This window comes from Centropristis striata, chromosome 15, assembly GCF_030273125.1.
Source record: "Centropristis striata isolate RG_2023a ecotype Rhode Island chromosome 15, C.striata_1.0, whole genome shotgun sequence".
Taxonomy (NCBI): Eukaryota; Metazoa; Chordata; class Actinopteri; order Perciformes; family Serranidae; genus Centropristis; species Centropristis striata.
Genome location: NC_081531.1, coordinates 5,450,962 through 5,477,500, shown reverse-complemented (window position 1 = coordinate 5,477,500; position 26,539 = coordinate 5,450,962). Strand labels below are relative to the sequence as shown.

The window sequence follows — 26,539 nt, the reverse complement described above, 5'->3', positions numbered from 1 at the left end:
GATGGAAAACAAGGAGCAGTGGGAGGACAGAGAGGATACGGGAGGCTGAGGGACGGAGCTCACACCACGCTGCCATCTTTACCTCCCTCCTTTTATTTCTCCTCTCTCTTCCACCCTGGGATGTAAAGGCTGCTCCTCCTGCTCGTCTGAGGAGGGAGGAACACGTTCTCCTCGTCTATAGATCCTGCAGAAACACAGAGACAGAAGAACAGAATAAATCCTGCAGGTAATCTGTCTTTTCTGTTTATCCGTCCAGGCCTGACTTCTTCTTCTCTCTGTGCATCATCTTCCCTCCATCCTTTGCCTTGTAACCATGGTTTCCTCCATCTCTATCTCTCCTTCCTCTTCTCCTTCTCTTCTCCTCCCCCACTCTCTCCTCTCCTTTTTTTTTTTTTTTTTCTCCCTCTGATGAGCTGATGACATGCACTTGCTTGATTTCCATTTTCGCCACGGCTGCCTGAATATTGATTTGAAGTGGAATCCATTTCAGTTTCTATTTATGGAGGGGCAAAAACAAAATGATTGTCAATGCAAATATGATTAAAAATTCCTGCTCGGGGTTATAGATTATAGATTAAAGAATTCTTTATTGTCATAGCAACAACACATGCATGCACATGATGAGGCAGGAAATTAAATACTGAGGCCCGGTCGAGCCAAACATACAAGTAAAAAGAAACACAATACATTAAAATATAAAATCTGTAGCTGTATGAATGTATTTTGTCTTAGTCATGATTTCATATTCCTGGAAGACAGCCGGCTCGTTCTGATTGGTTTAGATTTTAGATAGTCGTGCATTGCTCTTATACAAAAATAAGACTCAGAATTAATTAAACCAGCATGTGAAAAATTTTATTTTTCTGCAGAATGCATGATAGTGTCACCATTTAAAATCTGCAGTGGGAGAGGTGTAGTAGTGTTTATCCTCCCACAGTAAAATGAGGTGAGTGATTCAGCTTCATTGCATTAAATGACCTCTGATGAGCGCTTGTGATTGGCTCTTTTTTTTCATACCTGCATGTTTATGGAGCCGCACCTGAGACCCCCAGCAGCACGCTGTGTGAAGGTCACATTTACAAAAGGCTGACACACTATGCAGACATTTAACACCTAAACAAACTTGTCAGCTTTAGTGGACACTGCAAAAAAAGGTGTGTCTAAACATGATAAAACAAGATAAAAACACTAAATCTGAGGGGAATTATCTTGCTGCATGGACAGATAATTTCACTTGACAAGATTTCTTAAATTAAGATTAATAAATCTAGAAATAAGCATGTTGAACATGTGGCACTCGTGACAACATTTTGTTGCCCCCACCTTGATATGAAAGTTTAATGTGAGTTTTATATGAATGGCACTTTACCGTGTTGTGTGTGGAAGGTCCCTTTAATGACGTTTTTGGTAATTTTGTGTCTTTTTTAGTAATTTTGTCTTTTTTGTAATTTTGTTTCTTTTTTGGTCATTTTGTGTCTTTTTAAAATAATTTTGTGTCTTTTTTAAATAATTTTGTCTCTTTTTGGTAACGCTGTGTATTTTTTGGTCATTTTGTGTCTTCTTTGATAATTTTGTGTCTTTTTGGTAGCTTGGCTTACGCCAGACTATATCACAAATGAGATTAGTCTGGAAACCAGCCATTCATTTCTCCGTAGAGGAGGTGTGGTTTACGATCCTCCAGAGCCGTTTATTGGGCGCTTAGAATGTCTATTAAAGCGTGTAGGTAGCTCTTAGCCAATCAGATCAGTTATACCAGATGACGTATGTAAAGCAACAGAAATTGATGTTTACATAGCCAGACTAGCCCATCTCTACTTTGGGACTAAAATGCTCAATTCTGCTTCAGCAACGTTTTTCTGCAGCATGTGTTGTTTGCTGCTTTGCTTCTTCAGTTCTCGCTTTCTGCAAGATTATTTATTTTTACTCCTTATCCCCCCTCATGTCATTCAGCCACACACATCCACTGATTTTATGGTCAATAGAAGAGCTGCTGGGGGTCTCTGGGGGCTCCGCTGTCCCCCGGCTCGTAGCCAGATCACCGTGGTTACAGCAGCGATCGGTAGCGGGGCTAGTTGGTAGATTAGACTTTGGCCAAATCCTGTCGGAAGCAAGGCTAAAACATACTTTTTGTTGGTGAAACAGGAGCGTAAAGTAAATTGTTGTTCTTCTTTTAAAATAAACTTTCGCTCTAAACTATTTAAAATGCCGTCTACAGCTAGATCGAAAGAGAGTTTCGCGTCTGCTGCAGCCATGTTGGATCTGTAAGAAAACTACAAAACTACAAGCTTCCATCTGTCGAGTAGTACGCGTCACCGTCTTGCCGTCCCTCCCCGTTCTGTGATTGGATCCCTAAAACGGCTAAGAAACGGCCTTAGTTTCCAGACCCTTTCGCAGTTCGAAATGAAATCGAGCGCACAAGGCAGTATGGGTATACCCAGGCTACCTTTTTTTTGTTGTAATTTTGTGTCTTTTTTGGTCATTTTGATACTGCCTCCAGTGGCCCCCAGGTAATTGGAGTTTGAGACCCCATATTTTAAGAGTTAATTTCTTATTTTAAGCAATGCAAAATGCTTATTTCCAGATTCAACAATCTTAATCTGTAAGAAATCATGTCAAGTGAAATTATCTGTCCATGCAGCAAGATAATTCCCCTCAGATTTAGTCTTTTTATCCTGTTTTTAGACACACCTTGTTTGCAGTGTAGCTGCTGGGATTCCATATCTCTCTTTTTCTAGAACATTTCAGCTTCAACAGAGCTAGCAGTAAATAAAAAAAGCTACAGCATGGCTGGGAAGTGCCATTAGGCAATTCAATTTGTGAGTCTTCAAGCTGCCAAATGTTCAAGCAACAGTGCACCACTGTCTCCAGCAAAAGAGTCCCCATGGCAAGGTTAGAGTCAGCGACTAATGTTCCTTATTTAAGTCGATCAAATAACCTTAATTGGCTCTATTGACACACGCAAGTTGTCACTCAATGTCACACAAAAGACAGTGATTTATTTCTCTGCTTGCTGGGTTTTATTCAACGTGAAGTCATTTTCTCAGCAGAGAAAATTAGAAATAAGACTAAAGCAGATGCAATTAAAGAAGAAACAAAGCATGAGAGAGCAGAGAGCGGTAGAAAAGCACTATCAGGCTGATGACGGAGCAGCACTTTGCTGAGTGGTGTGATGAGGACGAGGAGGAAGAGGAAGAGGCTTGCACAAGCTTCTTTTTAAATGGGCTCCTCTGTGCTCACTCACTTAGGCCAGGCCACGGTCCAGCAAAGCACAAAGGAGGAAATTTAGGCCTCGCTGCTGTAATTACACTGCGTCAGACAACCTGACCGAGGTACAACTGCTATTAACCCTTCTAATGCACTACATGGGTTAAAAATGTTCATTCATTCATTCACAAACATTCATTCCCCATGTTATTTAATGCTGCTGTGTGTTTCTGTGCTCTATCTTTTGATATCAACTTATTTTATGATTGAATATCCCAAGTATTCTTTAAAAATCTTGTTTTTGATAACAACAGATCATTATTTCCATTTTGCCTCTCATACATTATGAAGAAAAAACGTTTTTGTATTATTATAGCTAACTTCTTGGCTAAGTAGCTTGCTAAGCTAACTGCTTAGACAAGAAGTTAGCTAAGTATTTAGCTTAGCAAGCTACTTAGCTAAATACTTAGCCAAGAAGTTAGCTAGGTAGTTAGCTTAGCAAGCTACTTAGCTAAATACTTAGCCAAGAAGTAAGCTAAGTATGTAGCTTAACAAGCTACTTTGCTAACTTCTTAGCCAAGAAGTTAGCTAAGTATTTAGCTTAGCAAGCTACTTAGCTAAATACTTGGCCAAGACACAAAAAGGGACTAATTGAGGAAATACTGGAATACTGAATGATGAAAATAATTAATTGCAAAGATATAGAACATAAAAACTCTGTTGGGTCACTTTAGACCCATGTTGTGCATCAAAGGGTTAAAGGATCATTTGACACAAGATATTGATTTTAAAATGACTTTATATTCTGTTACTATAAAACTGCAGATAAAACAATATTTCCAATAGAAAACAATAGGAAACCTTTTTCTTCTGCTTCGGTTCAGTGACATCTAAGGATGGTAATTTCACAGTCTATGGAGTCTTCTTGGGCTATTTGTCCATTTTTGAATCCTTTTCATGACAGAAAAAACTAAACTACTTTAAAAAGACACAAAATGACCAAAAAAAGACACAAAATTACTTTAAAAAGACACAAAATGACCCGAAAAATACACAAAATTACCAAAAAAAAGACACAAAATTACCCCTTTCCTCGGTATCCAAATATATTTTGAAGTCATTTTCTGAAGTCTGTCCCAAAACCCCAAACTGTGAGGGTTATCACTGTTCTGTCAAAATGTATCTTTGCAAACATACAAACGTATACGACTGATTTTTGCATTAAGATTGGAAGACGAGTAGATGAGAATCATTCTAAGAGCAGTATTATCATTTTCTGACTCAATGTGTGACCCAGTTTAGTGAAGGATTTATTTTCACACCCAGATATTTATAAAAAACCCTTATAGAAAAGGAGAAAAAGATCCTTACTGTAATCTATTATATACTATGACAGCTCCTATACTTTCATGCCCCAGAATCTTGGAAACCTCATCAGTTAAATCCCAGAAGACGTACTTAATTAACCATGGTTTACCAGTAGAGCCAACTGGTTTGGTCCCCTCTGGGACCTGGTCCCCTTCTGGCACATTTACCTCCATCTCCTCTTTGTCTAGACTACATGGTGCCATTCCACATGAGGTGAGCCGCCGTGATTTAAGAGACGCCAGATAAATCCTTCTGGGATACTGGTCAGTCTAACAGATGAGGACAGACAGACTTCGCCTCATTAAAGAAATGCTGATGAAACTTAAAACAGTTTGATAAGCCGATAATACAGGTGTCTCAAACTCAAATTACCTGGAGGCAGTATCAAAATGACCAAAAAAAAGACACAAAATGACCAAAAAAAGACACAAAATGACAAAAAAATAGACACAAAATTATTTTAAAAAGACACAAAATGACCCAAAAAATACACAAAATTACTAAAAAAAGACACAAAATTATTAGAAAAAGACACAAAATTACCAAAAAAAGACACAAAATTACTAAAGAAAAGACACAAATTGACCAAAAAGAAGACACAAAATTACCAAAAAAAACACAAAATGACTGAAAAAACACTAAATTACTTTAACAAGACACAAAATTACCCAAAAAAAGACACAAAATTACCCAAAAATACACAAAATTACCCAAAAAATACACAAAATGATTAGAAAAAGACAAAAAAATACACAAAAAAAGACAAAAAATTACATTACATAACATTTCCACTTCTTCCAGTAACAACAACACGGCAGATAATAAACGGTCCGGTAGCAGCTGCCTTTCTTTTTGTTAAAGTCGTCATAGAAACAAGTGAAAAGACACAAAATGACTGAAAAAACACTAAATTACTTTAAATAGACACAAAATGACCCAAAAAATACACAAAGTTACCAAAAAAAGACGGAAAATTACAAAAAAAAGTAATTAAAGGGACCTTCCACACCCAACACGGTAAAGTGCCATTCATATAAAACTCACATTAAACTTTCATATCAAGGTGGGGGCCAAAAAATATCGTCACGAGGGCCACAATTGGCCCGCGGGCCGCGAGTTTGAGACCCCTGCATTAATGCATTAAACACTATATAACCGCTGCTGCTCTGTTTTTCTGCAGGTACCACAGACTGACAGCCAGGGGACCATGGAAGCCCCTCTAGTGTGTCTGGATGAGGAGTTCGAGGACCTCCGGCCCTGCCGTATGGACGAGCTGGACCACCCGTCACTCAAACACTCCTACTCCTCCTCCACCTCCTCCACCACCACCGTCCCCCTGGCCTCCATCACCAGGGAGGACTTCTCAGAGCTGGAGAACTTCTCCGAGATGATGAGCTTCAAGTCGATGGAGGACCTGGTGAACGAGTTCGACGAGAAGCTCAACGTCTGCTTCCACAACTACAACACCAAGACGGAGGTCCTGGCGCCCATACGCAACCAGGCCCACAGCCAGGAGGACGAGGAGCGGCTGCAGGACGAGGAGTGAGTAGACACACTTAATCCTTTGTGGTTTGAGGCTGTTTTGTTGGTTTTTGACTCTTTTTTATTCTGCCTGGAGATGCAACTTAAATCATGATCACCATGCCATGCTGGTGTCATCTTTTTCAGCAGAAACTCAGCTGATTATTATTGTTATGTCTTTTTGACTTACTGGATCAACATTTTGAAACACAAAAAAACCACATAAAAAATACAAAAAACACACAAAAACATACCAAAAAAATTATTTAAAAAAAACATAAAAACACGCGGACCACACACATAAAAACCACAAAAAAAAATTGCAAAAAACACATGAACTGAAAAAAACTGATAAAAACACAATTTTTTCAACAAAAAAATTACAAAAAACACAAAAAAACACACATAAAAAACATACAAAAACACACCAAAAAAAAACAACAACACAAAAACACACAGACCACACACATAAAAAACACAAAAAAATTTACAAAAAACACATGAACTGAAAAAAACTGATAAAAACACATTTTTTTAAACAAAAAAAAATACAAAAAACACACATAAAAAACACACAAAAACACACCAAAAAAAACCAACAACACAAAAACACACAGACCACACACATAAAAAACACAGAAAGAAAATACAAAAAACACAAAAAACACAAAAAAACACATGAACTGAAAAAAAAACTAAAACAAGTTAAAACAAAGATAAAAACAAGTTGACGCACTAAATTGGACATGGAAACTTCTGGAAAAGCCAAAACTTTAGAGAAAAGCTGACAGCAGGGCTCCATGCTGTAGTATACAAGGTCCACTTACTGGAAATGTTCTGGGGCTTTCAGCCGTGTGTTGTGGCTTTCATCAGCCAAGTTTTAATCATCAAATGATTCAGGGAAGCTGCACAGTGATGAAGTGGTTAGCACCTGTGTGGAGTTAGCATGTTCTCCTAGTGTCAGCGTGGGTTCTCTGCGGGTTCTCCGGCTTCCTCCCACAGTCCAAAAACATGCAGCTGGTGGCTCTAAATTGTCCGTAGGAGTGTATGAGAGCGTGAATGGTTGTCTGTCTCTATGTGTCAGCCCTGCCACAGTCTGGTGACCTGTAGGTGTACCCTAAATTCAGATTAGCACACTGTAAATCCAACTTGTTTCAAATTAAATATTTGAGTGTCCATGCTGCAAAAGAACTGTATGTCAAGACAACAAAGACAATGGAGTTAACTCAAATTAATCTTGCTATTTGACTTAATATTTAAGGTTAAAATGACTATTTGCACACATCTTTGTCGTATTGAAAAGGGAAAATTAGTTATGATAACAACACTGGGTTTTACAGTGCAGTTAAACATACTGCTATAGATGAATGGATTAATGAATGAATGAATGATTCAGGGCAACCTACCCTTTCTTTCTGGTGCAGTGTAAAGTCACAAGCATTACATTTGTGTGAGCATACTATGATTAATATTAAAAAATGATTAGTGTTTTTGTTTTTTCAATGTGGAAAGTTTATTTAGCTGTTGTGGAACGAAACCATGTAAGGTTTGGTGCCATTAATTGAAATTGCTCTGGGCAGTTTTTTATTAGACAACATGGCATTAATACATACTGTATTTAGTAAACTTTCACATGGTTTATTAATTGTAAATATCAGTGTCATGTGATTGCATGCACAATATACGCAGATTGTTGTAAAAGCATAGCATTGATGCTGTGCTAGTCTTTGTATTTTCAAGCCTGTAAAGTGCACAACTGAGGTCTTAATTTATCAGATACAGTTCAGTCTGACCTAAACTGGCACTTAAAACCATTAGGCTTCATTGAAAAGTATTAAATCAGCATACATCATCAAGTTGTATGCAAATATCTAAAATTACTTTTGATATTTCAGACATATAATCTTTAGCTCTGTTGCCTGACAGACTACGGATTATTTAACTAATAATATTTGTTTATTGTATATCTATTTGATAATTATATGCCTACATTTGGCTACATTTGGGCTTTTTGAAGCACCTAATATGGCCATCAAACATAATAAACCTGTAATATTGGCCTAATAATACACCACAGCCAGACGATCCCTCCAGCTCTTTATGCTAATCAGACACAGCAGCATAGTTATTATGCTACCCTGCTATTATTACCAACACACACACACACACACACACACACACACACACACACACACACACACACAGTGTTAGGGTCAGAACAGTAGCTCAGCACGTCCCACATGACAAAAAGCCAAAATATTTCCAAACACAGACCAAACATCCCAAACAAGCCGTCCATCAGCAGCGTGGCCCCGCCCCCCGGCTCCAGGCTCGCCCTGCATGCTGAATTATTCACCGAGCGGCGCTGAACGCCTCAGTTAGCTTTGGCTGCGTCTCTGTGTCTCCACCAGCTGACGGCCAGATCCTCCTCCTCCTCCTCCTCCTCCTCCTCCTCCTCCTCCTCCTCCTCCTCCTCCTCCTCCTCCTCCTCCTCCTCCTCCTCCTCCTCCTCCTCCTCCTCCTCTAGCTTGGAGCCTCTGAGGCGGAAACACACACATGTCATCCTCACACTGTGGATGTGAATCGTGCTATAAATAGTCTGACTGTAGGTGTAAGAGGAGAGGAATCATGTGATTTTTTTTGAAACACCATTAAATTGCTGTTAACCGTTTGGAGTTTGGGGCTATTTTTGCCTTTTCATTCTGCCTGTATAAACCACTTAAAAAGCTTAACCATGACGTGTTGGTATCATTGTTTTTAAGACAACCTCAACTATATGACCTGGTTATATTTTTTCATTTTTACTTACTGGATCAATGTTTTGAAGACAAAAAAAACACATACAAACACACTCAAAACACACCAAAAACATAATAAAAATACAAAAAACACACATAAAACATGAAAAACAAACCAAAAAGACACAAAAACACACAAATTACAAAAAAACACATACAAACACACGCAAAAACATAATAAAAATACAAATAACACACAAAAATTACAAAAAACACACATAAAACATGAAAAACAAACCAAAAACACACACAAAATTACAAAAAACACATCCAAAAAACTCAACACACCAAAAAACATAATAAAAATACAAAAAAAAAAACACAAAAATTACAAAAAGCACACAAAAATTGTAAAAAAAACACACATAAAACACATAAAACATGAAAAACAAACCAAAAACACACACAAAATAACAAAAAAAACACATACAAACACACCCAAAACACACCAAAAACATAATAAAAATACGAAAAACACAGATAAAAACACAAAGATATTATATGAAAAAAAAAAAAAGATTGCATTGCAAATGCTAAATGCACAAAGCTAAATTAGAAACATCTCTGCAAAAAAAGTAAAATCATGTTAATACACTTCAAGGTTTTTTTTTTTTTACCTTTGCTAAAAAAGGGTTGATGCATTAAATTGGACATGGAAACTTGTGGAAAAGCCAAAACTTTAGAGTTCAGCTGACAGCAGGAAACATGCTGCTGAACGTTTTTACATCTTGACGTCATGAAGAAGTCGTGCTCCGGAGGGTTTAAGATTATTAAGAGTTTATATTGATGATTACTGAGGACAGAACACAAAGCTGTGGGTGAACGTGACACTAATCTGCTTGTTGTTGTGACCGAGACATGAACCTGAAGTCTTACTCTGATCTGTTGTGGTGCAGATAAAGAAACCAGTGCAGATGTTTCCCAGTTGAACAAACCAACTGGTCCATCCTCCTCTGGAGTCTGAACAACGCCTCATTGTTTCTCTCTTTGCTATCCAGGCTGTGATTCCTAGTTAAATGTCATTTACTAGATATTTATTCACCTCAATCAGCTATTAATAGAAGCTCAGACAGTACTCTGTACTACCAAGCCTCACTGCAGTAACTACATTAAAATAAATACCATAAACACTAAAACAGGAGCATGCATGGTTGAAAGCCAAGGAATAAAAATACGTTTTAAGACGAGTTTTAAAAATCTAGATAGTGATTAAGTAAAAAGTGAGATAAAAATTATATTAAAACTAAAAAATAACATTACTTTACAATATTAAGTCTAAAATACACAAATTATAAGTATTATCATCATATTATTCATAGAGTTGTTAAACACTTTTAAACCAACATTATAGTTAGTGCACTCTGTTTGTGCATTACTATTAGAACATTTTACAGCAAAACCAGAGTGCAGTAACAACATTTTAGGGTCAAAGGTCAAATAAATCGTCATGATTTTTTAGCATTAAAATGGCACTAATTAAGTACTGTTGTTATAGTATAGTATATATTTCCTTGTATTGATAATATAATTTATAATATTTCCTTAATTTTTATATTTTATATTATGTTTTATATTGTATTTTTTCTGTCTCTTGAACTCTCTTATTGTGCACATTATGACTAGTTACTAACTTTATTCTATTCTATCTATCTATCTATCTATCTATCTATCTATCTATCTATCTATCTATCTATCTATCTATCTATCTATCTATCTATCTATCTATCTATCTACAATACATGTAGAAATAAGTGTCATATCACTTATTTACCTATTAACCAATAATTTGGCTGGACAGTTAAAAAACGTAAAAATGTCGTTAAAGCAGTTTTCCTCAGTTTTACCCTTTATGTAGCTACTGCAGTTAGACTTTGCAGGACAGAATAGATGACATCATGTTGTGTTATATCTCTTTTCTGTGTAGAGTTCAGTCTGATTTAAAGGGATTCATTTCAAACCAGTGAAATGATCGTCAACAATGTAAATCTGCTGTTTGGTAGAAAACAGTCTGTCGCACATTTTGGTTTAATCCCTGCAGTCTCCTGATTAAAACAGAGATATGAGGAGAACCAGAATATTAAGCAGAATGATTTCTCTCAGTGGCTGCAGGCCAACAGACACAGCAGGACGGCTTTGTAACATGCAGTCCCAGTTCCTGCTGGCCAGATGACCGAACCACATGCAGCATGAGCTGTTCATGTGTTGTTTGGCTTTAGTCATTACTGATTAGACTTTTAAAAATATCTTTTAATAAGGCAGGTTTCATTTAATTTAATCTTCTCAGTTTTATTTTGTCGGTTTTGGACTCCTTTTCATTCTGTCTGTATATAAACCACTTAAAAATCTTTACCATACCATGTTGGTTTCATTGTTTTCAGCACAACTTCACCTAAATGACCTGATTATTTTCTCATTTTGAACACAAAAAAACCCAGAAAAAAACAGAAAAAAATTACAAATAACACACATAAACACAAAAAACAAACCAAAAACACACTCAAAACACACCAAAAACATGATAAAAAATACAAAAAACACACAAAAATTACAAAAAACACAAAGAAATTACAAAAAACACAGATAAAAAACACACAAACGATTACAAAAAACACACATAAAACATGAAAAACAAACCAAAAACACACAAAAACACACACACAATTTACAAAAAACACATAGAAACACACTCAAAACACCACCAAAAACATAATAAACTAGACTTTTAAAAATATCTTTTAATAAGGTATGTTTCATTAAATTCAATCTTTTCAGTTTTATTTAATTATCCACAGACCCAAGACTTTTTATAATATCTCAAGTCTAAGCTATGTCTGTGAAGATTATAAGGACATACTTTATTAAACTAAATATATTTCACTTTTATATGAATGAACAATATAGCCATAATAAGGCACAATTCATTGTTTTGTGCTAAAATAATATTTTCTATATTTTTTTTACATATTTTTGATTTACAAATTCATTACCGTAATGCGTCTAGATAAAAATGTCATGGTTTCCCCCACATTTATATACAATAAATATTTAATAAACTTTATAAAAAATGAATATACATCTGTTTAAAAATGTATAATTCAAAAGAATATAATCAAATATAATGGTTTTTAACAATGTTTTTTGTCTGCAGTGAACAAACAAGATGTGGTAAACTTTATAGGTGCCTGTGAGCAGAGACAGAGCTGAGCTAACATTGTTCCCATGTTCTAGTGATCGTTCTCCAACTCTAAACATTAGTTTCTGTTCCCAAACATTCCTTAATCACACCACTGTAAAATCATTATTTTCAAAGAAGAATGTCAGCAATCACTGGACTCCACTGGGTATTTTTTAGACAAGCCATATATCTCTGGGTCAGACCAATGGGTTGTCAGAATAATGAGCATTTTCCATGTTTTCCGTGTTTTGAGTGTGTCTGTATGTGTTTTTTGTCATTTGTGTGTGTGTTTTTGGTTTGTTTTTCATGTTTTATGTTTTTTTGTGTGTTTTTTGTATTTTTATTAAGTTTTTGGTGTGTTTTGAGTGTGTTTTTATGTGTTTTTTATAATTTTGTGTGTGTTTTTGTATGTGTTTTTCATGTTTTATGTTTTTTATGTGTGTTATTTGTAATTTGTGTGTGTTTTTTGTATTTTTATTATGTTTTTGGTGTGTTTTGAGTGTGTTTTTTTGTGTTTTTAATAATTTTGTGTGTGTTTTTGTATGTGTTTTTTTTTTTATAATTTTGTGTGTGTTTTTGTATGTGTTTTTCATGTTTTATGTGTTTTATGTGTGTTTTTTGTCATTTTTTGTGTGTTTTTTGTGTTCAAAATGTTGATCCAGTAAGTCAAAATGAAAAAAATAACCAGGTCATATAGGTGAGGTTGTCTTGAAAACAATGATACCAACACGGCATGGTAAAGATTTTTAAGTTGTTTATACAGGCAGAATGGATAATAAATAAGGATTAATGATGTTGTCCAGTTTATGCACTTTATCTAGAATCTTCTATCCTTTTCTTTCTGGACAACCAGCGTTATTGCTTTGTTTCCATCTAAGAATGAAGTGTATTGAAACTTTGCCCCTGTTGATGTGCTGGTACATACAGTAATGGCATGCAGCCTGGCTGGTGAGGTAAGCTGGGAGCTGAATGGTCCACTGTGTCCGGGTGTGGGCAGTGCCACTGGGAGCAGGGCAGCAGGCCTGAGACAACCTCAGAAAAAAACCACACAAAGGACACTTCTCTCCCTGTTGTATGTCATTCTTCCTGAGACAGACGCTCGCTGCGGGCTGCAGTCAGAAACCAGAGGCATAATGATGTGAGACGCTTTATCTAAATCTCTGCTAAGGATACCTTTTTCTGAGTAGTAAGCTGTTTTTTTTCCTGTTGTGCATTGTTCCTCTGCAGCCTCCAGCTCTGCTTATTGACCTGCATCATTGACTTGACACATTGTGTGAAATATTGACTGAGTTGCAGGCTGCACCTTATAACCAGGGAGATGAAACGCCACACCAAACTCCAGTCTAATGCCGTTATATAACTGTCTAACTGCAGCCTGTGTGGTTCCACCAGCTTAAAATGGGAGCCAGCCTTTAGAGACAGGGGCCAAAAGTGTCTTGATGCATGTTTTTTTTATTTTTGTGATACTTTTCCTTGCTGACATTTGTGCATTTTTGTGTCTGTGTGTTGTTTTGCAGTGTGTGGGATGCTCTAACTGACAACTACATCTCCACCTGGGACGGCAACGATTCAGAGGGACTCAACGGGAATCTCTCTGAGCAGGAGGTAAATGTTGCTTCTTCCATTTTTCTATTTGGTTGAGGTCTGAGAAATGTGCTATTAGGCCCAATAATGAGCAAAGTTTCTGTCTTTTTCTTTTATTTTTGGAAAGAAGAATCTCATTGGGTTTATACAGTCATGGAAAAATATTAGACCATCCTTGTTTTCTTCAGTTTCTGGTTCATTTTAACCCTTTGATGCACAACATGGGTCAAAAATGACCCTCATTCATCCCCCATGTTATTTAATGCTGCTGTGTGTTTCTGTGCTCTATCTTTTGATATCAACTTATTTCATGATTGAATATTCCAAGTATTCTTTAAATATCTTGTTTTTGATAACAACAGATCATTATTCCCATTTTGCCTCTCATACTTTATGAAGAAAAAAAGTTTTTGTATTATTACATACCTAACTATTTGGCTAAGTAGCTTGCTAAGCTAACTACTAACTAGCCAAGAAGTTAGCTAAGTAGTTAGCTTAACAAGCTACTTAGCTGACTACTTAGTCAAGAACTTAGCTAAGTAGCTAAGTTAACAAGCTACTGAGCTAAAAAAAATGGATACGGGTCATTGTTGACCCATGTTGTGCATTAGAAGAGAAGTGACACAAAAATGGATGTATGATTATAAAAAACAAACTAATTGAGGAAAACCTGGAATACTGAATGATGAAAATAATTTATTGCAAAGATATAGAACATAAAAACTCTGTTGGGTCACTTTAGACCCATGTTGTGCATGGTTTTCTTGATAATAACCAAAATCATTATCAAGAAGCTCTTTAATTAAACTCTTATCAGCTATTTTTGTTGTTTTCATTATATTTGTCCAAACAAATGTGCCTTTAGTTTTACCAGGCATTAAAATTAACAAGAACTGAAGAAAACAAGGGTCTAATTATGTTCTCCATATCCTGCTATTGTGTAATTACATTTTCACTTTCAAGTTTACATTATCATTTTAATAAAGTTCCCTTTAGGCTTCTATAGTTTTCGGTGTAACTAGATTCCAGGGGAAAATGTAATTCTGTTGTTATTGCTATGGTTATATCAGTAAATTAAAGTATAAACACAATGTCTGGTTATTTTTCATTTTGAGTAAACAACTAGTTCACTCTTTCTGAGGTTTAACCCTCTGGAGTCCATCTATTTATTGAAAATACACACGTTTTATTTACAGTAATAACTTTATTTATATATGATATGTAGAAGCTGAGAAAGCCAGTTGAAAGTGCAATCATAGCAGCTTTCACAGTGTGACATTTATGTTTCTAGACCATTTTTAAAATGGGAATTTTCTGTCTACAATGAAAACTATTACTATTACTAATTTACATGCAAATAGACTGTTTTGTAGTTTTTCTGCTGTTTTTTTTTTGTGTGTATAAAGGATAAAAAATGGTACATTTCCATAGACACCTGTGTCTTTTGTTAGTATTTTGGGTTCCTGGCAGCTCTATACTTTGTTAATTAAAATAAAATGAAAAATCTAACTGATAACCAAGTTTGTGTGGAGGAAAAGGAGCCATGCATGTGATGTAAGGACAGACTGAAAGATGCTAAACAGAGACAGAAATTAATGCATAGGAAGTTGACAAATTTGAACCAAAATCTCCTGGACTTCAGAGGTTTAATGTCATGCTGACACTTGGAGACATGCTCAGCCAACCTTGACTGGTCGGCTCTTCTTCCTCCCTTAATTGTCCGTCACATATAAGTGGACAGCAGGCACTCAGCCGTCCAGGCTGTTTGTGCTGGTCAAGGCCAGAGCAGATGTTATAAACCCAGAGGGAGAGAGAGGCTAGTAATGATGCATCATAGTGCTCATATTCTACATTCAGCTGAGTTATTGGGTTTCTCTCAGAGTTAACAGGCCAAAACAGGCCACCAGTAAATGTTTTAAAACAACTTTTCTCTTTTTTTTTACCATGGATATTTATTCTGCCATAGTGCCCATACTTTCATATTTTATGTATTTGTTCAAAATCTGCAAGTTGCATAATGTGAAAATGCTTTATCTTAACATACAGACATATACAGTAATGGAAAAACATATTGGACCACCCTTTTTGTTGTTCATTTTAATGCCTGGTACAACTAAAGGTACATTTGTTTGGACAAATATAATGATAACAACAAAAATATCTCATGGGAGTTTAATCCATAAGAACCCAGACCTATTTATCCTTTAAGAAAATTTATGGGGGTTATACCACGGACCAAGAACACATAGAACACATTTATGATGTTTTAAAAAAAAAATACTACCTCTAAATGTCAAAGATCAGTAATGTGACATATATGACATATGCGTTTATGGTATTTATGTTTATGATATTTATGTTTATGATATTTCTTATTTTTAAATGAATAAACTGGACACAACATATCAATAGTATATATCAAAAGTAGGGCTGTTTAACAACAAATTATTTTTCAGATTTCTTTTTAAGTAACAAAATAATAATAAATCAATAATAAATAAAAACAAATCACACATTCACATTCATATAAGAAAAATAATTCCACACTGCCATCTGAAGAGTTAATGTGACAGATTTCTTCACATTACAATTAACTTCACTGTGAAAACTCTATCAAAGTCAAATCTTACAAATAAGTTACTGAATAAGATATAAACTATTAAACTCTTTTACAAATGGAATAGGAAATTGCTTTTTAAAAAGCGATACTAAATAATGTAAAACCTTTCAAATATTTAAGAATTGGAGTTTCAGATGTGTGAGACTGATCTCTCCTTCCCAGGGAAGCTTCTTTGGGAAGATGAAGGGGATTTAGTTAATTACTCCGGCGGTTTTTGGTTCCTTTTAGCCTCGTTTTCTTAGTAACACATCCTGCCGTAGCCATTGTTTTCATGTTTCATCACACTTTCTGCAGATCCACGAAAAAGAGGAGGAGGAGATGAATGAGAAGAACGATAATGCCAACTGCCTGAACGATGAGCCTCTCATCACAGCTGATCAGGTGTGTGTGTGTGTGTGTGTGTGTGTGTTCTTGTACTTCCTACATAGTGAGGACCGGAACACGTTTTTAACCAACAGAGTGAGGACATCACTTCTTTAAAGGCTTGTTTGAGATTTCAGACTTTGTTTTAAGGGTTAAAGGTTACATGATAATGATAATTAACTGAAACTGTATTGTGTGGTTACAAAACTAACTAAAATTATAGTGAAAATGTCCTTCGTTTTCATCTTTGTCAGCTTTTTTCATACATAATGAAGATGGATAAGGCAAAGGAAATGAAGGCAAAATTTACTGTGACCTCTCACCCAACAAATACCCCATTACAAGAAACTAAAACTAATAAAAACTAAACTAAAACTAAAGCATTTAAAAATAAATAAATTCTAAACTAAAACTAGCAAACTCACTCTAAAAACGAACTAAAACTAACTGAATTTGCAAACAAAAATTCACAACAAAATTAAAACTAAAACTAATGAAAAATCCAAAACTGTTATAACCTTGCAAGGGAATTCACTATTACAATGAGGGTCTTTTTCCTCTTTTACCTGACACTTTTTACACAATACAGTCGTTTTGTTTGCTTGGAATTGTCATGATCTTCCTTTAGGCATTTGTGGCTTTACTGTTCATTTTTTGTTGGTCACCTGAGATATGATTGGGAGTTTATGAAGTGACGAGATCAATAAAAAAGGACGGGTCAAGGCCTAGCTGCGCCTTTAGGACAAACAGTAGAATAATTTAACAAAGTATAATAAAGGGAAAAAGCAAAGGACCAAGAATAGAACCCTGAGGAACCCCAGACACAGTGTGGACGTTTTAAAATAAAATAACTTTCTTTCCGAAGAAAGGTCGAATACATATTATTTTTAAACGATTCTGAAGCTTGGGTACTTGTGCAGGAAGTGAACAGCAATCAAGCTGACATGTAAATTAATGTAAGCAGTGGATATTAGAAAAACTATGTGCAAAAAAGAAACTAATGGGGTGCCCAGGTAGCTTATCGGGTAGAATTTAGAATTTGCACGGACACCGTCGCTCCTTATAGAACATAACGTTCTTCACTCCCGAATTATTTACTAAAGCAACTAGAGGTGAGCATCTAACAACACTGTTAGTATTGCAGACCATTTAATGGCCTTTTCATGTGCATACTTTTTTTGAAAAGGCTCTTTATGATGTCTAACAAAACTCCTTGTGTCCTGTATGACAGCATGTATTGCTTTTATAATGTGCTGGTGCAGGAGTTCAGATGCATACCTTTCTAAAGCTGCAGTCTGTGTAGACATCCATTATGGATTTAAGTATGATATGAACACTTATACAGGAGGCTTTTGGCATTTTAGTGGCAACACTCAACTAACAAATGGATGGTTATGAGTCTGTGTACTTAGTCTGTCTCCTAATCTCTTTCCTTCATCTTTCCATTTCTCTCTCTCTCTCTCTCTCTCTAAGGTAATTGAGGAGATAGTTGAGATGATGGAGAACTCTCCTGATCCTGGAGAAACTGAGGAGGAGGATGAAGAGGAGAGCAGCCACTGCTCCTCCAGGACCAACCCCTCCCTGCTGGAGGAGATCAGGCAGCTGTCACAGGCTTCCAACAACAACTGCTCCTACGAAGGTAAAAATAAAAATAATCCACATTATAGTTTATTTTAAATGAATGTAACCTCCTAAATGACACCTCATCCAAATCCTCATCCTTATTTATAGAAGATCCAACATGAAGGCCAGTTATGAGTACATGGTCAAGGAAAAAAGCACAAATTGAAATATATATCCATCTTATGTAACAAGTTATTTATTCTCATATTCAGATATTAAGTTAGTTACATGGTAAGAGGTTAGTGATCTCATTTCAGCAGATCCATCATGACAGTTCACGAAAAGGTGTTTTCTGCCAAAAAAGTGTCCCAGCTTTTGTGGAATATATTAAAGATCCATATGGTTCCTCCGTTTAAATGGCATGTATTTGTCCTGTCATCTGTGTGAAAAAAAGACACAAAATGACCAAAAAAAGACACAAAATTACAAAAAAGGCACAAAAATGACTGAAAAAACACTAAATTACTTAAAAAATACACAAAATTACCAAAAAAAGACACAAAATTATTTAAAAAAGATACAAAATTACCAAAAACTTATGAAACAAGTTATTTATTCTCATATTCAGATATTAAGTTAGTAACATGATAAGAGGTTAGTGATCTCATTTCAGCAGGTCCATCACGACAGTTCAAGACAAGGTGTTTTCTGCCAAAAAAGTGTCCCAGCTTTTGTGGAATATATTAAAGATTCATGCTGATTCTGTGACCCAAAAGATAATAAATGATAAATAAAGAATAAATTGATTTAACAAGTATTTTGGTGCAAAACATCATGCACCTATTAGTATGTTGATACATGTAGTGTGGTGGCTTTTTAAAAATAATTAACACAATAACACCATATTTTTAGATGTCCAACATAAAATAAAAATAACAAACCCATTATACTATAGCATGTCGAAATGTTTAGTGGAAAAATCATAGAACATTTTTAAATGCCCCAATACTCTCAAAATGGTTTTATTATAGTCCTTAAAATAACAAAAAACACCATATTTTGAGATATCCAAAATTTGATATTTGAAAATAAAGTCATACTATAGCATGTTGATTTTTGTCAAAAATGGTCAAATTTTTAAATGCCTAAAAATGCTTAAAATGGAGCAATCATACTCTGTTGATCTATATTGGATCATAATATGGCCAGAAATGACAGAAAACACCATCCCCCAATAAGTTAAAATTGACTTTTTACAGTCTGTTGATACATGTAGTAGGGGGGCTTTTCTAGAAATAACAAAAAAAACACCATATTGTTGTTGTATCCTCCAAAGGTTCATGATAAACTCAGTTTATTTTAATCATGTTTTGGCATTAAGTCTGAACCTACTGAAAGATAATGCTTTCAAACAAAATAAACCCCAGCTGCTCCCTTCTTTTTCTCCTCAGGCCTGAGTCTAATGCCCAGCTCAGCTCTGGTGGAGCTGCTGCAGAGGGTGGAAGCCGCCATCCGGGAGTACTCGGAGGAGCTGGTGAGCCAGCTGGCTCGGCGTGAGGAGCTGGAGTTTGAGAAGGAGGTGAAGAACACGTTCATCACGGCCCTGATGGAGGTGCAGAACCGGCAGAAGGAGCAGCGAGACAGCAGCAAACGCCGACGCCGGGACAAGGCGCTGAGCCTGCAGGGGACGGGGACGCCACCCGTCAACACTGGAAACACCGCCGCCTCCACGGGAAACATGGAGAAGACCGGGACCATGCCTGTCAAGGTGAGGCCTCATAGGCTTTAACAGGGCTCTCAAACTCTAATTACCTGGAGGCCGATGGAGGCAGGATCAAAATGACCAAAAAAAGACACAGAATGACAGAAAAAAACTAAATTACTTTAAAAAGACATTAAATGACAAAAAAAGACAGAAAATGACAAAAAAAGTCACAGAATTACTAAAAAAAGACACAAAAATTCTAAAGAAAAGAAACAAAATGACCAATAAAATACACAAAATGACAAAAAAATACACAGCATTACAAAAAAAGACACAAAATTACAAAAAAAGTCACAGAATTACTAAAAAAAGACACAAAATGACTAAAGAAAAGAAACAAAATGAGCAATAAAATACACAAAATTACAAAAAATACACAGCATTACTAAAAAAAAGACATAAAATGACAAAAAAAAGACACAAAATGACCAAAAAATACACAAAATGACCAAAAAAAGACATAAAATGACAAAAGACACAGAATTACAAAAAAGACACAGAATGACTGAAAAAATACTAAATTACTTTAAAAAGACACAAAAAAGACACAAAATGACCATAACAGACACAAAATTATGAAAAAGTCACACAATTATTAAACCCCCCCCCCCACAAAATTACCAAAAAATTAAAGTAATTAAAGGGACCTTCCACACAAAACACGGTAAAGTGCCATTCATATAAAACTCACATTAAACTTTCATATCAAGGTGGGGGCCACAAAATATCATCACGAGGGCCACAATTGGCCCGCGGGCCGCGAGTTTGAGACCCATGGTTTACAATTTTAATGAGTGCTTTTCACACAGGAGTTTTGCAAACTTCCCATCAGTTAATTATGCCACAATTGTCCGGATTTACTAAGAAAATTGTGCAAATGTGCACTGTGGTTTTCATTGAGTTGCATTGTAAAAAGGTGAAGCCACAGAGCCTGACATCACCCCCCCCCCCCTCCCATCCATCTGACTGTTAGCATAATGGATCTCAGGTCCATTAGCCTCCTAAGTATCTTCCAGGAAAGATCCAAAGTGAAGAGTCAGTAACAGGCCAGTCCTCCTGTCCAGTAACAGGGAAACAACATAATGGATTTATCCTCCAGCAGCAGCAGCAGTGTTTTTAACCTGAGGCTGCATTACTGAACTAATGAATGTGCAGATGACTAAATGATGCAGATGCAATATTAACAATTAAGCTACTAATATTTCACCATGATGTCATGTTTGAGTGAGATGCTGAAAAGTCTGTACTAAACTTTGGCAAAACAAAAAGAAAAACTAGTTATCGGACAGTCAACTTGATTAGATTAGATTAGATAAGACTTTATTAATCCCACAGCGGGGAAATTTCTTTGTTACAGCCGACCACAAAAATTGCACACAAAATGATTTCCCTTTTAGATAAAGATAAAAAAATAAACAATCTAATAGAAAAAGACATTTAACAATATACAATATACTATATACAACCTAGTGCAAATTAAGTGAAGAATGTGCAGAATGCAAATTATATGCAAAATGTTCAAGGAAGTGATGATCTGTACCTTGTTATAATCGTGTGTATGTAATTGTGATTATTTTTGCAGATTTTGCAGAATTTGTGATATACTTTACAACATTAGGGAGAATTTGTATTATTTTCCATTATTGTTCTTATTGTAATTTAAAAAATATCTTAAAACAGTTATAGCATTTGTCACTTATTTTGCCTCAACAAAAAAAACTCCTGGGATTTGGTAAAGTTTAGATGCATCGTGCAGCTTTAGTCTGCAAATTGTAACACTGTGTTGTGTGTGTCTGTGTGTGTGTGTGTGTGTGTGTGTGTGTGTGTGTCCTGCAGCGTTTCAGCATGGAGGGACTGTCTAACATCCTGCAGACCGGCATCAGACAGACATTTGGAAGCACAGGGAATGACAAACAGGTAAGGGGTCAAAGGTCAAAGGTCTTGGAAAATGTTCTAACATGACAGAATTAAGATTTTCTATGAAAACAAACATAATGAAATAGACACTAGACATTGTACAACAGTATTTCCCAGTAATCATTGAATAAGATAAAGTAAATTTGTAACAATTTATAATAACCATCAAACTTAAAATGGGTCAATTATAGTGTGTTGATACATGTGGTAGTATAGTTTGTCTAAATATTGCCAAAAAACACCGGATTATGAGATGTTGAAAAATGACTCCCTCAAAAAACAGTCATACTATAGCATGTTGATTTTTGTCAAAAATGGTCAAATTTAACCCTCTGGGCCCACTTTAATGTTCTACCCTTTCAGGCCCTTTGGGCTGAAAGTGTCCACTTCCAAAAAAACTTGATAAAAACTTTACAGATTAATATTTTTTTCTGCTCGTTTCTGCAGAAAACCTCTTTAAAAACTTCTACCCTGCACAAAACTACCAAATGGTTAAACATTTTTGGCATTTTAACCCTTTAATCAGTTTGATTGCATGATGTCACTGTTTTTAATGGAGAAAAACAACACAAAAAGTAGTTTTTTTCCCTCTAAAATATACATTTGGCTTGGGCATTGGTTTTTATATCAGTCTTGAATATGTCAAAGATAAAGAACAAAATTGATTTTTATGCATTTTTAGTTTTTGTGTAGTGTCAGATTTAAATTTTACTACCCTTTCAGGCCCTTTGGACTTAAAATGTGCACATGCTATAAAAAAACTTTACAGATTAATATTTTTTTTCTACTTTTTCTGCATAAACCTCTTAAACAACCACCCTGCTCAAAACTACCACACATTCAAAAATCATGTAATTTGAAGTATCACATCTCTGACCATTGTTTCTCTCTGTTCACAGTATCTAAACACAGTTATTCCATATGAGAAGAAAGGCAGCCCTCCATCTATTGAAGACCTGCACATGCTCACAAAAAGTAAGAACAGTAGTTTAGAAAACAAATACTAATAACTGACTGGGATTGTGAAATGTTTACTCAGAATTGATGTCATTTTTTATCTCTTCCATGTAGTTCTTTTTGCCATGAAGGAGGACAGTGAGAAGGTGCCTACACTGCTAACTGACTACATATTAAAAGGTAAACACATCAAAATAAGTCCAGCAAAGCTTCATTCTTCTGCTTCATTCTTCTTGACTTGATATCTCACCACACACCAGTGTTGTAGTACTCCAGACCGGTCTTAAGTCACAAAGGCATGTTCAAAAAATTGTCATTTATTTCTCTTAAGTGACATAATTTACACACAGTGTTATTACTATGCCAACAACCATCCTTTGTTACATCCTTTATGAGTGAAATGATCAATAAATGTAATTTGTTACACTTTTGGTGAAGTTTTTTGTGTTTCCTGCAAAACTTGAAAAAGTTAGTTAGCAGGGTGATGATTAAGAATCACTATATTAATGTAACTTTTAGGGCCGGGACTCGATTAAAATAATTAATCTAATTAATTAGAGGCTTTGTAATTAATTAATCGAAATTAATCGCATTTTAATCGCATATCAATATTTGACCTGAGAACAGTGAGAAGTAATTTTTTTCACATGGATTTTTAGTATACCATTGAATAATGACTGAATACATAAGCTTAAGCAAAAAAAATATTGTTTGTTTTTGTTGTTTTTTCGGGCTAACGTCCACGCTAGCTACCACACTAGCCGCTAGCTGCACGCTAGCTACCACACTAGCTGCTAGCTGCATGCTAGCTACCACACTAGCCGCTAGCTGCTATATGTTTAGCATTGAGGTGATACTGGAGGCTGGATGTGCTGCTATGGTGATATGTGAATTCCTTGTTGCCTAGCAACACAACCATGCTCTTATCGACGCTTCCATCCGTTGGTTTTTAGTAACTAAATGTCCCATCATCCACGGGGCCAACCAAAGGTCTCATCAGCTTCTCCCTTCATGTTCACTGTGGTTTGTTGTTGTCTGAACTCATCAACGCTAGTTGGTGCTCCAGTATGATCGGTCCGCCTGAAACTCATCCAGTGAGAAACGTTCCGCGGTGCAAAAATAAGTGCGATTAAAATGCGTCAATTTTTTTAACCCGTTTATTTTTGTGTAATTAATTATTTAATCTTGATTAACGTGTTAAAGTCCCGGCCCTAGTAACTTTATTCTATCTTTTCCTGTATTGAGTTAACAGTATTATATCTCTATTATATATATATAACTATATTGTGTCTCTCCTCTCCAGTCTTGTGTCCTACCTAGAGCTCCTCCAGGCCAGAGGCTGCAGCGTGACGGAGAATTCTTCCCGAGGGCCTTTTTTCCACCTGGAGGCCTCTGGCCCCAAGCTGCATGACCTCCATCTCTCCATTATCAGCCATGGATCCTCACCATCGACATCATTGTATTCACCTCGACTATGACTACTGCCTTCGCTGAGCTCACCTTCTCCCTCCTGCACATTCAGCTCAGGCCACATCCAGAGAAAACGGCCGCAAAATAGTTAAAAACAAAAAGGACTTCACTAATGGAGCATGACATGCTATTAAATATCACAACACCACTTTGGTACAGGGATACAATGTTACTGTTGCTTTCTTTTCCTTTACACTGTAAAAAAAATCAGTTGCTTTTACAGAAAAAAAAATGGCAGCTGGGGTTACCAGAATAATTCTGCAAAAAATACAGTACAAATGTAAACAACTTGTAAATTTTACTGGTATTCAATGCACAATAAGCAAAATCTGCATGTAAATTTTGCATGAATAATTAGAATAAAAGCAGCATCATCCTGTTAAATTAGCAGTAAAGGACGGTATAATCTACAACTTTTATTTTATTTTTATTTTTTATTTTTAATTACTACAGTTTTAGGATGTAAAATTTACAAGTTGTTCTGTAAAGATGTTGACATTTGTACTGTATTTTTTGCAGAATTATTCTGGTAACCACAGCTGCCAGTTTTTTTCTGTAAAAACAGGACATTTTTTACAGTGTATTTCTTAACTTGACACTTTATTTTCCTCTAACAGAATCTAAATGTTGCCAAGTTTGGTACAGGGATACAATGTGACTGTTGCTTTCTTTTCCTTTACACTGTAAAAAAAATTATGTGGCTTTTACAGAAAAAAAATGGCAGCTGTGGTTACCAGAATAATTCTGCAAAAAATGCAGTACAAATGTAAACAACTTTACAGAACAACTTGTACATTTTACAGTGTGCAATAAATAATAACTGAATGTTAATTTACTGGTATTCAATACAAAAAATGCACAATAAGCAAAATCTGCATGTAAATAAGTAAAATCTGCATGTAAATTTTGCATAAATAATTAGTATAAAAGCAGCATCATCCTGTTAAATTAGCAGTAAAGGACGGTATAATCTACAACTAAAAATTACTACAGTTTTAGGTTGGAAAATTTACAAGTTGTTCTGTAAAGATGTTGACATTTGTACTGTATGTAATACAAATGTAAACAACTTTACAGAACTTGTACATTTTTACTGGTATTCAATGCACAATAAGCAAAATCTGCATGTAAATTTTGCATAAATAATGAGTATAAAAGCAGCATCATCCTGTTAAATTAGCAGTAAAGGACGGTATAATCTACAACTTTAAAAACATTTTAATTTTTTTATTTACTAGTTTTACAAGTTGTTCTATAAGATGTATTTTTAACGGAAATATTCTGGTAACCACAGCTGCCAGTTTTTTCCTGTAAAAACAGGACATTTTTTACAGTGTATTTCTTAACTTTACACTTTATTTCCCTCTAACAGAATCTAAATGTTGCCAAGTTTAAACTCATCCACTGACCTCTTCACCACTGGGTTCTGTTGATTGTTGTATTCATTGATTCATAAGGACGACACTGTAAAATAAACGCCATAATGCATCCACAGCGATCATCTTCCTCCCTGTATTGTTTCAGATGAAAAATCATTTGAATACAAAAGCCATGCACCTTTTTCTGCCAACTTAGTACTGTAGCTCCATGTGGATGAACAAACAAACACACGACTATTACGGGTGCAGTGCAGTGCATTATAAAGCTTTTTTTCTTATTTTTTATTTTCGCTTCACTAACTGAATATCCAGTGCTCTTCTGACTTTTTTGAAATTTCTTTTGATTTGTATATCTTAATATTTGATATGAAATCTGTTGCGGGTTTTTTTTCTACTTTTATTTAACTGTTTCATTTGAGTGAAAGGCTTCTGTGCGTTGGTTCCACCCTGTTCAGCCACCTGGAGGTGTTTCACCGACTTTTCCTTGGATTAATCATCCCCTGATGAGATGAGCTCATTTCAATAAAAAGGCGTATTGCATATTTGCATATTAGCATATTTATGACTTCCTTTGCGCCATGTAGGTGAATGTTACATCGCTAATCGCAAATTCTAATAAACATTCTACCCTAGACTGACTGCTTCTGCTTCTTTCTGTCTCAGTGTCTGTAATTTGTAGAAAACAAAACAAAAACAAAATGTAATTTCACTAGGGAGTCTAATCCAATTTTTCCTGTTTATTTCCACCTGTTTTTGTTTTTTTTGTTAAGCCTTTATCAGGCAAAGAACTATATTTGGTAACTTCAGGTTATATTTTGAGAAAAAAGGTGCAAATTTACGAGATTAAAGTGGCAA

The 26,539-nt window shown here is 35.5% G+C and overlaps 1 protein-coding gene across 2 annotated transcripts; it reads left to right on the top strand.

Moving 5' to 3' along the window:
- On the top strand, positions 1-26,318 carry fez1 (fasciculation and elongation protein zeta 1 (zygin I)). 2 transcript variants are annotated; one of them, XM_059351800.1, is made up of 10 exons: positions 1-226; positions 5,753-6,114; positions 13,584-13,671; positions 16,565-16,651; positions 18,107-18,272; positions 19,648-19,964; positions 21,798-21,878; positions 22,778-22,853; positions 22,950-23,015; positions 24,139-26,318. In XM_059351800.1, exons 2-10 carry the CDS (start codon positions 5,780-5,782, stop codon positions 24,153-24,155), a joined length of 1,233 nt encoding a protein of 410 aa, XP_059207783.1. In that variant the 5' UTR covers positions 1-226; positions 5,753-5,779; the 3' UTR covers positions 24,156-26,318. The 2 variants fall into 2 exon arrangements, with proteins under 2 accessions (XP_059207783.1, XP_059207784.1); XM_059351801.1 differs by lacking the exons at positions 1-226; positions 5,753-6,114 and adding an exon at positions 12,937-13,204.
- Positions 26,319-26,539: the final 221 nt, after the last annotated feature.

Excerpts from the sequence above, each read along its gene's own strand:
- fez1 (XM_059351800.1), top strand. The coding sequence starts at position 5,780 with ATGGAAGCCCCTCTAGTGTGTCTGGATGAGGAGTTCGAGGACCTCCGG. Across the intron at positions 18,273-19,647 it reads CAACAACTGCTCCTACGAAG|GCCTGAGTCTAATGCCCAGC; the intron begins GTAAAAATAAAA and ends TTTTCTCCTCAG. Across the intron at positions 21,879-22,777 it reads GCACAGGGAATGACAAACAG|TATCTAAACACAGTTATTCC; the intron begins GTAAGGGGTCAA and ends CTCTGTTCACAG.